This window comes from Pan troglodytes, chromosome 4 (assembly GCF_028858775.2).
Source record: "Pan troglodytes isolate AG18354 chromosome 4, NHGRI_mPanTro3-v2.0_pri, whole genome shotgun sequence".
NCBI lineage: Eukaryota > Metazoa > Chordata > Mammalia > Primates > Hominidae > Pan > Pan troglodytes.
In genome coordinates, this window is record NC_072402.2 from 1958282 (window position 1) to 1970637 (window position 12356).

At 52.4% G+C, this 12356-nt stretch overlaps 1 protein-coding gene across 3 annotated transcripts in view; it reads right to left on the minus strand.

Annotated features, from left to right (window-relative positions):
- TERT (telomerase reverse transcriptase) overlaps nucleotides 1-1967 on the minus strand; it is a 50156-nt gene extending 48189 nt beyond the window's left edge. For 2 of the 3 annotated variants that reach the window (XR_010157111.1, XR_001717411.4), the window contains exons 1-2: nucleotides 1670-1966; nucleotides 212-1565 (exon numbers count right to left, since the gene is read on the minus strand). Coding sequence is in view for 1 of the 3 variants with exons in the window: in XM_016952902.4 (XP_016808391.2) it covers nucleotides 212-1565; nucleotides 1670-1888 (1573 nt within the window). In the remaining 2 variants the exon portion in view is untranslated. Of the gene's footprint in view, nucleotides 1-211; nucleotides 1566-1669 lie in introns of all 3 variants that reach the window. The other variant, XM_016952902.4, reaches the window with a different exon arrangement.
- Between the last annotated feature and the right edge of the window lie 10389 nt (nucleotides 1968-12356).

Sequence of the window (12356 nt, forward strand, 5' to 3'; positions counted from 1 at the left end):
GTGAAGGTGAACCTCGTAAGTTTATGCAAACTGGACAGGAGGGAGAGCAGAGGCAGAGATCACCGTGTCCACTCGACGTCCTGAGCGAAAAGCCACGTGTGCCCACGTGACGATGGAGACCGGAGGACCAGGGCTCTGCCTGCCCCCTTTTCTGAGCCCCTACTGCATTCAGCTCTGGGGCCTGGGCCCTCGACGGCCACCACCTCCTCACCTGGGCTCCTGCGCAGCCAAGCGCAGTCCCGCACGCTCATCTTCCACGTCAGCTCCTGCAGCGAGAGCTTGGCATGCTTCCCCAGGGAGATGAACTTCTTGGTGTTCCTGAGGAAGCGGCGTTCGTTGTGCCTGGAGCCCCAGAGGCCTGGGGGCACCAGCCGGCGCAGGCAGGCCCGCACGAAGCCGTACACCTGCCAGGGGCTGCTGTGCTGGCGGAGCAGCTGCACCAGGCGACGGGGGTCTGTGTCCTCCTCCTCGGGGGCCGCCACAGAGCCCTGGGGCTTCTCCCGGGCACAGACACCGGCTGCTGGGGTGACCGCAGCTCGCAGCGGGCAGTGCGTCTTGAGGAGCACCCCGTAGGGGCACTGCGCGTGGTTCCCAAGCAGCTCCAGAAACAGGGGCCGCATTTGCCAGTAGCGCTGGGGCAGGCGGGGCAACCTGCGGGGAGTCCCTGGCATCCAGGGCCTGGAACCCAGAAAGATGGTCTCCACGAGCCTCCGAGCGCCAGTCAGGCTGGGCCTCAGAGAGCTGAGTAGGAAGGAGGGCCGCAGCTGCTCCTTGTCGCCTGAGGAGTAGAGGAAGTGCTTGGTCTCGGCGTACACCGGGGGACAAGGCGTGTCCCAGGGACGTGGTGGCCGCGATGTGGATGGGGGGCCCGCGTGGTGCTGGCGGCCCACGGATGGGTGGGAGTGGCGCGTGCCAGAGAGCGCACCCTCCAAAGAGGTGGCTTCTTCGGCGGGTCTGGCAGGTGACACCACACAGAAACCACGGTCACTCGGTCCACGCGTCCTGCCCGGGTGGGCCCAGGACCCCTGCCCAACGGGCGTCCGCTCCGGCTCAGGGGCAGCGCCACGCCTGGGCCTCTTGGGCAACGGCAGACTTCGGCTGGCACTGCCCCCGCGCCTCCTCGCACCCGGGGCTGGCAGGCCCAGGGGGACCCCGGCCTCCCTGACGCTATGGTTCCAGGCCCGTTCGCATCCTAGACGCCTTCGGGGTCCACTAGCGTGTGGCGGGGGCCGGGCCTGAGTGGCAGCGCCGAGCTGGTACAGCGGCGGCCCGCACACCTGGTAGGCGCAGCTGGGAGCCACCAGCACAAAGAGCGCGCAGCGTGCCAGCAGGTGAACCAGCACGTCGTCGCCCACGCGGCGCAGCAGCAGCCCCCACGCCCCGCTCCCCCGCAGTGCGTCGGTCACCGTGTTGGGCAGGTAGCTGCGCACGCTGGTGGTGAAGGCCTCGGGGGGGCCCCCGCGGGCCCCGTCCAGCAGCGCGAAGCCGAAGGCCAGCACGTTCTTCGCGCCGCGCTCGCACAGCCTCTGCAGCACTCGGGCCACCAGCTCCTTCAGGCAGGACACCTGCGGGGGAAGCGCCCTGAGTCGCCTGCGCTGCTCTCCGCATGTCGCTGGTTCCCCCCGGCCGCCCTCAACCCCAGCCGGACGCCGACCCCGGGGAGGCCCACCTGGCGGAAGGAGGGGGCGGCGGGGGGCGGCCGTGCGTCCCAGGGCACGCACACCAGGCACTGGGCCACCAGCGCGCGGAAAGCCGCCGGGTCCCCGCGCTGCACCAGCCGCCAGCCCTGGGGCCCCAGGCGCCGCACGAACGTGGCCAGCGGCAGCACCTCGCGGTAGTGGCTGCGCAGCAGGGAGCGCACGGCTCGGCAGCGGGGAGCGCGCGGCATCGCGGGGGTGGCCGGGGCCAGGGCTTCCCACGTGCGCAGCAGGACGCAGCGCTGCCTGAAACTCGCGCCGCGAGGAGAGGGCGGGGCCGCGGAAAGGAAGGGGAGGGGCTGGGAGGGCCCGGAGGGGGCTGGGCCGGGGACCCGGGAGGGGTCGGGACGGGGGCGGGGTCCGCGCGGAGGAGGCGGAGCTGGAAGGTGAAGGGGCAGGACGGGTGCCCGGGTCCCCAGTCCCTCCGCCACGTGGGAAGCGCGGTCCTGGGCGTCTGTGCCCGCGAATCCACTGGGAGCCCGGCCTGGCCCCGACAGCGCAGCTGCTCCGGGCGGACCCGGGGGTCTGGGCCGCGCTTCCCCGCCTGCGCGCCGCTCGCGCTCCCAGGGTGCAGGGACCCCAGCGAGGGCCCCAGCGGAGAGGGGTCGAATCGGCCTAGGCTGTGGGGTAACCCGAGGGAGGGGCGTGATGTGGAGGCCCTGGGAACAGGTGCGTGCGGCGACCCTTTGGCCGCAGGCCTGATCCGGAGACCCAGGGCTGCCTCCAGGTCCGGACGCGAGGCGTCGGGCTCCGGGCACCGCGAATGCCGGACGTGAAAGGGAGGACGGAGGCGCGTAGACGCGGCTGGGGACGAACCCGAGGACGCATTGCTCCCTAGACGGGCACGCGGGACCTCCCGGAGTGCCTCCCTGCAACACTTCCCCGCGACTTGGGCTCCTTGACACAGGCCCGTCATTTCTCTTTGCAGGTTCTCAGGTGGCGAGGGGTCCCCACCATGAGCAAACCACCCCAAATCTGTTAATCACCCACCGGGGCGGTCCCGTCGAGAAAGGGTGGGAAATGGAGCCAGGCGCTCCTGCTGGCCGCGCACCGGGCGCCTCACACCAGCCACAACGGCCTTGACCCTGGGCCCCGGCACTCTGTCTGGCAGATGAGGCCAACATCTGGTCACATCCCGCCCGCACAGGGTGGAGGGCAGCCTCGGGGTCCAGGCACCTGGCTCCAAGCCTCGGACTGCAGAGCTAGGAGGCCCGACTTCCAGCCCAGCAGTAGAAGCCACACGGCCACTGGTCCCCTCCAGACCTTGGGCCCCGGCACAACCGCAGGACAGCTGAGGACTTCCCAGGAATCCAGACTCCGGGTTGCTCAAGTTTGGATCTAAGGGGCGAGAAACTTCTGGGTCTCCCGAGGCCTTGCAGGGATGCTGTAGCTGAGGTCGGCAAACACTGAAATGCTAACAAACGCAACCTTAAATGTAACCTTTCCTACTTTCAGAAACTGCCGGAGGAAATTGCTTTATTTATGGAGCTAGCATTTGAACAGGCCTCGCACCCTCCCTGGGCTGTCACACTCGCTGGAGGTTAGCCTCGTCTTGTAAATACTTAGGATTACAGGTCGCTCTTCTAGAAATCCCCTTAGTGAGCCCTAAGCCTTTTTAAAGGGCTGTGTTTGTGAATTGTCTCTGCCACTAGGGCAAAGGGGCGGTTTGGAAAATTTGTTCCAACAAAAGTTAAGTTGTAGCTTACTCTGGTTCTCTGCAGCCAACATAGAAAACACAATTTTAAAAGAGGGAAGAGAAGAAATGGAAGCAGAAGATTATGCTGGAGTAATTAACACCATGTGCATGGCGAGGAAACGCCTCCCGGCATTCAATGAAGATCGCTGATACCCAGAAGACACCCCAGTATTATGGGTGCAGTTAGTCTGTCTTTGAAAAGCTGATGATGTCTTAGTCATCACAGTGTAAAACATCAAGAATGTTCTAACAACAATAAAAAAATTCTATCATTGGCTTAAAACACCACAACACTTGAGTGGGGTGAGCTTCCTACCTCAGACCCAGATGTTTCTAAACAGAGTAAATTCTGAGCTGGGCATGGTGGCTCACACCTGTAATCCCAGCACTTTAGGAGGCAGAGGCAGGTGGATCATCTGAGGTCAGAAGTTCGAGACCAGCCTGGCCAACATGGTGAACCCCACCCCCACCCCCGTCTCTACTAAAAATACAAAAAATTAGCTGGGCATGGTGGCGGGTGCCTGTAATCCCAGCCAAATGGGAGGCGGAAGCAGGAGAATCACTTGAACCTGGGAGGCAGAGGCTGCAGTAAGCCAAGATCGCGCCATTGCACTCCCTCCAGCCTGAGCAACAAGAGTGAAACCCCCTCTCAAAACAAAACAAAACAAACAAACAAATGAAACAGTGGATTCAGTACCAGCAGTGAAAAATAACAAAGTATCATTCCTTCCTCCACAGGAGTGAGAGGAACTCCTCTGCCCCTGTGGGGGAATAGGGAAGGGGCTCAATCCCAGTAGAGTAGGAGGGATGGACTTTAATTTCTACATGTTTCAGCACACACTGAGACATTGAGATTCAGGACAGTGTCCACACTCGCGCCCTGATTCTACATCAGGTTTCTACTGGCAGATGGCAACCCCACTGGGACCTGAAGCCTGCAGCCTCCCAGCTGCTGGCAGGGTGGGGGCATCGCAGCCCCTGCAGTGGGTCCCATGGGATAACAGGTGGTCACAGAAACTGTGAATATGTCAAGAGACGGTGTATCCCTAGTCTATGAAGAATTACAGAAAATATCAAAGGAGGGTAACTCCTGAGTAAAGGGGAAATTGAACTCCATGAACTCCTTACCAGTGGGTGTGACTTGAGCCCAGGGAAGTTTTAAAATGGTTAAATAGGCCAGGTGCAGTGGCTCATGCCTGTAATCCCAGCACTTTGGGAGGCTGAGGTGGGCGGATCACCTGAGGTCAGGATTTTGAGATCAGCCTGACCAACATGGTGAAAGCCCATCTCTACTAAAAATACAAAATTAGCCGGGTGTGGTGGTGCACGCCTGAAATCCCAGCTACTTGAGAGGCTGAGGCATGAGAATTGCTTGAACCCAGGAGACGGAGGTTGCAGTGAGCCAAGATCATGCCACTGCACTCCAGCCTGGGCAACAAGAGCATAACTCTGTCTCAGAAAGTAAGTAAATAAAATAAAATAGCTAAATAAAATCACTCGTGCCTGCCCTGCCCTTGCCTGGAGGCGCTTCAGCCCTGTCCTTGGATGTTTCTGTAAACCTTTGTTTTGAAATAATCCTAGATTCACAGTGCATGGGTTTCCTGTTGCTTCTGCAAATCCCCACACACTTCATGCTAGAAGGGCAGCGCGAGTGCCCTCCTATGGCACGGAGGCCGGAGGTCCACGCTGGGCCCTGGTGGGTTAAGGGCCAGCCGTGCCTTCCTGCTGCAGGCTCCTGGAGGGTCCCTTCCCCGTTTTTTCCAGCTTCTGGAGGCGCTTGCAGGCCTGGGCTTGAGGCCCCCCCTCCCTTTTCAGCCTCGGACTGACTGCCTCCATCGTCCTGAGGCTGCCCCCATCTGACCCTCCTGCCTGCCTCCTCCCAGAACCCCTGGATTACTTTTCGGGCCTGCAGGTAATCCCGAAGGATCCCGGACCTCAGGGTCCTCACGGTGATCACACCTGCAAAGGCCCTGGGGCCGGGCGGGTTCTGTCCACAGGTCTGGGGGAATCAGGACGTGGGCATCTCTAGAGCATTATCCTGCCCAGGACACTCGGGCATGGCAAAGATGGCACAGCCTCCGGGTTCCCCCATCCCCACTCCCCTATGGTTAGTCTCCCATAACTGAGCCAATACCATCAGAACCAGGAAACTGGCTTTAGTAAAAGGTGCGTGCAGTAGCCCCCAGCTGCTGCCCCCACTGTCCTTAACCCCCCTAACCACTCCCCTGCCATGGGGTGAAATTCTTTCTTTTTGAGCATGTTGCGTATGTATCCCATGGAGGTGGCAGTTTTGACTCAGCGTAATTCCCTTGAGATGCCTGCAGGCTTTATAAACGGCATGTTCCTCTTCACTGTGAGGAACTGTCCACCGTGCGGATGGACCCGTTTGTTTAACCAGTTTGTTAAAGGACATTTTAGCAGGGATTTCCCCGCTTTGTAGCTATTAAAATAAAACAGCGGGGGTCGGTCGTGGACGGGAGTTTGTACATGATGTGCATAGTCACGTGAATTCCCAGGGCTGTGGGATAAATGTCCAGGGGTGCCAATGCTGGGTCTTTTGGGAAGAGGATGCTTAGTGCTTGTGGAAACTGCCACTCTGTGTTCCAGAGGGAGGGGGGCAGGAAAGTGCTGGGCAGAGAAGGGCGGGTCCCTGGCGAGGGCTCCATCCCCAGGCCTGTGCCCGTGGACCTAGGTGAGGACAGGCACTCCTACTTTCACACCCAAATGTTGCATTTCCCAAGAGCGCCCTGGCCCACCACGCCCCCGTCCTGTGCCTATAAAAACCCCGGGACCCTAGCGGGCAGAGACACACGCAGCTGGACGTGGAAAGGAGCACAGAAACAGAAGAACACACCGGCAGGCCCCGGCAGATGACAGGAGAGGGGGAGCGCCTGGAAATGGAGGTCAGCGTGCAGCCGGACGCCAGGAACCTGCATCGGGGGCCACGAGCCAGGTTCAGGCTCAGAGGAGCCAGTCTGGGAGGCGCAGAATCTCCTCCCTTCAACGCATGTGAGTGTTGGGGAAGGAGACAGACACCCCATGTAAGGAGGAACCGTGCGAGCTACGTTGCTGAGACAAGACACAGTGGGACAGTTGAGACAGCAGCGCTGGAACACGGCCCACCCAGGGTTTAGGAAGCTGCTGGAGAAGCTGAGGCCTGGAGGCGGAGGGTGTGGAGACAGGGCTGGCCTCAGTGTGGCACCTCAGGGTGAGTCTCCAGGGCAGATGGCGCCCTCGGGAAGCAGCAACCAGGCCCTAGAATCTGGGGGACTGCGTGCCAGGGCAGCCTCAGGGTCCTGTCTCCCAGGGTCTACTAGTCTAAAGGAACAGATTGTTCCAGCCGCTGTTGTCACCCCAGCCTGGTGGCTGAAAGCAGCCTCATCTCTCCTGGACTCTTACTATATCAGGGGTGTGGGCCGCGCTCTGTGGGCCTAGTAAAAGAATGGTGTTTGTACTGAGTTTTGTCATGGCTTGTCACACCTGAAGAAGTTGCTGGAATCATTCAATCCTTAGGGGTGAAGATGAATAATGATGGAAGGAACGGTCCCCATCAGTATAGTCGTATAATTTACATGGCCATTTCATGCACACCACTTCATTACCCTTGACCCACCCAGGGAAGCAGGCAGGCAAGGGTGATGTTCGTTTCCACAGGTTCAGAGCTCCGTGACTTCCTGGGTTAGTGTGGGTGGGCCCAGGAAGCCGGTGTGGGGTCCTGAGTCACACACAGCGTGGCCGCCTTCGCGTTGCCCAATGTGGCAGCTCCCAGGGAGGACGGTCAGTGGTCCTGCTGTCAGCCTCCCAGGCTGGGGACTCTCTCCCCGGTGGCCTTGCCGTGCTCATAGCCCTGCCGCCCAGTCCTCTCCTCGTGTACTTTCCCTTGCACCCTAAGCCACCTTATGAAAACCAATAAAAAGTACTTAGGGCGAAAAATCCCTCTGAACATGGTTATTAAATCCTTGGACCTTGGCAAACATAGCTCAGTTCCTGTTGTACGCCTTTGGATTTCTGCACTCCTGAATGTTATTTGATGAAATTTAAGAAAATAGTAAGATAAAATTATCCATTCGGATGTGGAAAGGTTGAATTTACTCATGGAATTAAGTCTTTCAATCCCGCCGTCGCTGTCCGCCCCCAGCCACATCCCGGTTTGTTATTAAGCCAGGCTCAGACTCCTCTCTCCAGGGCGGGGGTCTGTGGAGCCCTTTGCAAGAGGGTCCTCAGCAGGGGCTCGGAGAAGCTCCGTGGGGGTCACTCTGTCCCGATCAGAAACCGCGAGGGCAGGAGAGGGAGAGAGGAAAGAGGTAAATGACCGCAGAGCGGGCGTCTGGTTTTCCCTTGAGAAGGGTGCTTCCATGACTTTCTGCTTTAAAGAAGGCACCTAACTCAAGCTTCCCTCAGAATACACCTTGGTCACTGCTTCAGGTGAAAAAAAGATTTAAGCCATACTTCGAGGTGACTTGACTCCTCTCCCTCTGGCACACGCCCGGGCGAGCGCCATAGCTGCTGACCTGGGTTTGAGCAGGAGGCTTCTGACTCCTTGCATTCCCGCTGGCCGCCTTTTCCAGATGGTATCCAGAGCAATCTTTGCAAAGCGTAAATAAGGGCACTTCGTGCGCTGCTCACCAGCGAGGCAGCCTTCTCATCGCCCCTTCCCACCCGAGCTTTCCTGCCCTCGGGTCATCAGGCCTCTGCCTTGCACCTGAGTCTTGGCCAGAGACCCTTGAAGATTGAAGTGGCTCAGGTCCACAGAGCCACCTGCTTCCTGCCAGGTACTCTAATTCTTCTGGAGGAAATCACCAACATTTTTCGTTTCAGGATTCATACAGATTAAGTTTAACCAAACACGAACACGCAATCGAAAATCTCCAAGCATACAAGAAAAAAAGCACCGTGAATGAGAGGTGGAAGAAACAAGACGGACACAAAAACACAGTGTAATCAGATGTGCCAATTCTGCAGCTCGATTTTAGAGATATCTGTAATTATTGGTAATTAATAGAGATTACCTTTCACCATTATTAGCAGTTGTTTTAGGGTTTATAGAACGCCTCTTTAACTTCTCCCAGCCTGTCTTTGGTTAAAATTAAGTCACTTACAGAGAGCATGAGCGTCTAACAACAGTAACTTCCACTGTTCCCTCCTCACATTTCTGCCATTGTGGCCATAACTTTTACTTCTTCAGAAGCTAGAAACCCCACAATACATTGTTCTTATTTTAGATTAAGTGGTTAATTACCTTTTATAATTGTTTTAATTTTTAACTTCTAATATAGTAGAGTATATATTTATAGGGTACATAAAAATTAAAATTTTAATCTTCTTTTTTTTGTTTTTGTTTTGAGATGGAGTCTTGCTCTGTCACCCAGGCTGCAGTGCAGTGGCATGATCTCGGCTCACTGCAACCTCCGCCTCCCAGGTTCAAGCGATTCTCCTGTCTCAGCCTCCTGAGTAGTTGGGACTACAGGTATGTGCCACCACGCCTGGCTAATTTTTGTATCTTTAGTAGAGACAGGGTTTCATCATGGTGGCCAGACTGGTTTCAAACTCCTGACCTCAGGTGATCCACCCGCCTCGGCTTCCCAAAGTGCTGGGATTACGGGCATGAGCCACCGTGCCTGGCCATTAAAATTTTAATTTTTAATATAGTAGGGTTTATATCTATAGCGTACATGAGATATTTTGATACAGGCATACGATGTGTAACAATCACATCAGGGTAAATGGGGTATCTGTCACCTTCAAGCATTTATCCTTTCTTTGTGTTACAAACAATCCAATTATACTCTTTTAGTTATTTTAAAACATACAATAAATTATTGTTGACTCTAGTCACCCTGTCCCCCACCCCTCTAGAACCACCATTCTCCTCTATTTCTATGTCAATTGTTTTAATTTTTGCTCCCACAAGTAAGGGAAAACATGAAAAGTTTGTCTTTCTGTGCCTGGCTTATTTCACTTAACATACTGACCAGTGCCCCCCATGCTGTTGCAAATGACAGGATCTCATTCTTTTTTATGGCTGCATAGTACTCCATTGTGTATGTGCACCACATTTTCTTTTTCCATTCGTCTGTTGATGGACACTGAGGTTGCTTCCAAACCTTGGCTGCTATGAACAGTGCTGCAGTAAATGTGGGAGTGGAGATAGCTTGTTGATACACTGATTCCCTTTTTTGGAGTATATACCTAGCAATGGGATTGCTGTATGGTAGCTTTATTTTTAGTTTTTTGAGGAACTTTCAAACTGTTCTCCATAGTGGTAGCAATTTCCATTCCCACCAACAGTGCCCAAGGGTTTCCTTTTATCCACATCCTCACTGGCATTTGTTATTGCCTGTCTTTTGAATACAAGCCATTTTAACTGGGGTGAGATGATATCTCATAGTAGTTTTGATTTGCATTTCTCTGATGATCAGTGGTGTTGAGCACATTTTCAGATGCCTGTTTGCCATTTGTATGACTTATTTTGAGAAATGTCTACCCAGATCTTTTGCTTATTTTTGAAAATCAGCTTATGAGGTGTTTTTCTTATAGAGTAGTTTGAGCTCCTTATATATACTGGTTATTAATTCCTTGTTAGATGAATAGTTTGCAAATATATTCTCCCATTCTGTGGGTTGTCTCTTCTCTTTGTTGATTGTTTCCTTTGCTGGGCAGAAGCTTTTTAACTTGATGTGATCCCATTTGTCTGTTTTTGCTTTGGTTGCCTGTGCCTGCAGGGAATTACTCAAGAAGTCTTTGCCCACTCCAACGTCCTGGAGAGTTTCTCCAGTGTTTTCTTTTAGTAGTTGCAAAGTTTGAGGTCTTAGATTTAAGCCTTTAATCCATTTTGATTTGCTTTTGTATATGGTGAGAGATAGAGTTCTAGTATTGTTATTTTGCATATGGATATCCAGTTCCTCCAGCACCATTTATTGAAGAGATTATCTTTTCCCCAAAGTATGTTCTTGGCACCTTTGTCAAAAATGAGTTCACTGTAGATGCATGGATTTGTTTCTGGATTCTCTATTCTGTTCCTCTGGTCCATGTCTCGTCTGTTTTTATGCCAGTACCATGTAGTTTGGGTTACTATAGCTTTGTAGTATAATTTGAAGTCAGGTAATGTGATGCTTCCAGTTTTGTTCTTTTTGCTCAGGATAGCTTTGGCTATTCTGGGTCTTTTGTGGTTCTGTACAAATCTTAGAATTGTTTCTTCTATTTCTGTGAAGAACATCATTAGTATTTTAATAGGGATTGCATTGAATTTGTAAATTGCTTTGGGTAGTATGGACATTTTAACAGTATTTATTCTTCCAATCTATGAACATGGAATATCTTTTCTTTTTTTGTGCCCTCTTCAATTTCTTTTATCAATGTTTTATAGTTTTCATTGTAGAGATCTTTCACTTCTTTGGTTAATTCCTAGCTGTTTAATTTTATTTGTAGCTGCTTTTTTGGTTTCTTTTTCAGATTGTTTGCTGTTGGAATATAGAAATACTACTGATTTTTGTACATTGATTTTGTATCCTGCTGTACCAAATTTCAGCTCTAATAGTTTTTTAGTGGTGTCTTAAGTCTTTTCCAGATATAAGATCATATCATCTGCAAACAGGATAATTTGACTTCTTCCTTTCCAGTTTGGATGCCTTTTATTTCTTTCTCTTATCTGATTGCTCTAGCTAGGACTTCTAGTACTATGTTGAATCACAGTGGTGAAAGTGGGCCCTTGTCATTTTCCAGATCTCAGAGGAAAGGCTTTCAGTTTTTCCTCATAATACTACCTCGGTCTGTCATATAGGGCTCTTATTATGAAATATGTTTCTTCTTCTTCCTCTTTTCCCTTCCCCTTCCCCTTCTCCTCCACCTCCTCCTTCTCCTCCTCCTCCCTTCTCCCTTCTCCTTCTCCTTCTTCAGTGGGGTCTTGTTCTGTTGTCTAGGCTGGAGTACAGTGACATGTTCATGGCTCACTGCAGCCTCGACCTCCTAGGCTTAAGTGATTCTCCCACCTCAGCCTCCAGACTAGCTGGGACTACAGGCATATGCCATCATGCCTGGCTAATTTTTTTAAAAAGTTTTTTGTAGACCAGGTCTCATTTTGTTGCCCAGGCTAGTCTCAAACTCCTGGGCCCAAGCAATCATCCCACCTTGGCCTCCCAGAGTGCTGGGATCGCAGGTGTGAGCCACTGTGCCTGGCCTGCATGTTTCTTGTATACCTGGTTTTTTGAGGGTTTTTATCATGAAGGGTGCTGAATTTTATCAAATGCTTTTTCTGCATAAAGTGAAATAATCATATAGTTTTTGTACTTCATTTTGTTGGGATGATGTATCACACTGATTGATTTGCATATGTTGAACCATCCTTCTATCTCTGGAATAAATCCCACTTGGTCACAATGAATGATCTTTCGAAGGTGTTGTTTAATTTGGTTTGCTAGTGTTTTGTTGAGGATTTTTGTATCAGTATGCATCAGGGATATTGGCCTGTAGTTTTCTTTCTTTCTGTTTTTTTGTTTGTTTTTGATGTGTTTTTGTCTGGTTTTGGAATCAGGGTAATACTGGCCATGTAGAATGAGTTTGGAAGTATTCTTTCCTCTATTTTTCAGAATAGTTTGAGTAGGATTGGAATTCATTCTTCTTTAAATGATTGGTAAAATCCAGCAGGGAAGCCATTGGGTCCTGGGCTTCTCTTTGCTAGGAGACTTTTTATTATGGCTTTAATCCCATTATTGTTATTGGTCTGTTTGGGCTTTGGATTTCTTCATGGTTCAATCTTGGTAGGTTGTATGCATCTAGGAATTTATCTATTTTTTCTAGGTTTTTCAATTTATTAGTGTACAGTTGCTCATAGTAGCCTCTAGTGATCCTTGGAATTTCTGTGGTATCAGTTGTAATGTCTCTTTTTTCATCTCTGACTTTATTTATTTAGGTCTTCTTTCCTTTTTTCTTAGTCTGGGCAAAGGTTTGTCAATTTTGTTTATCTT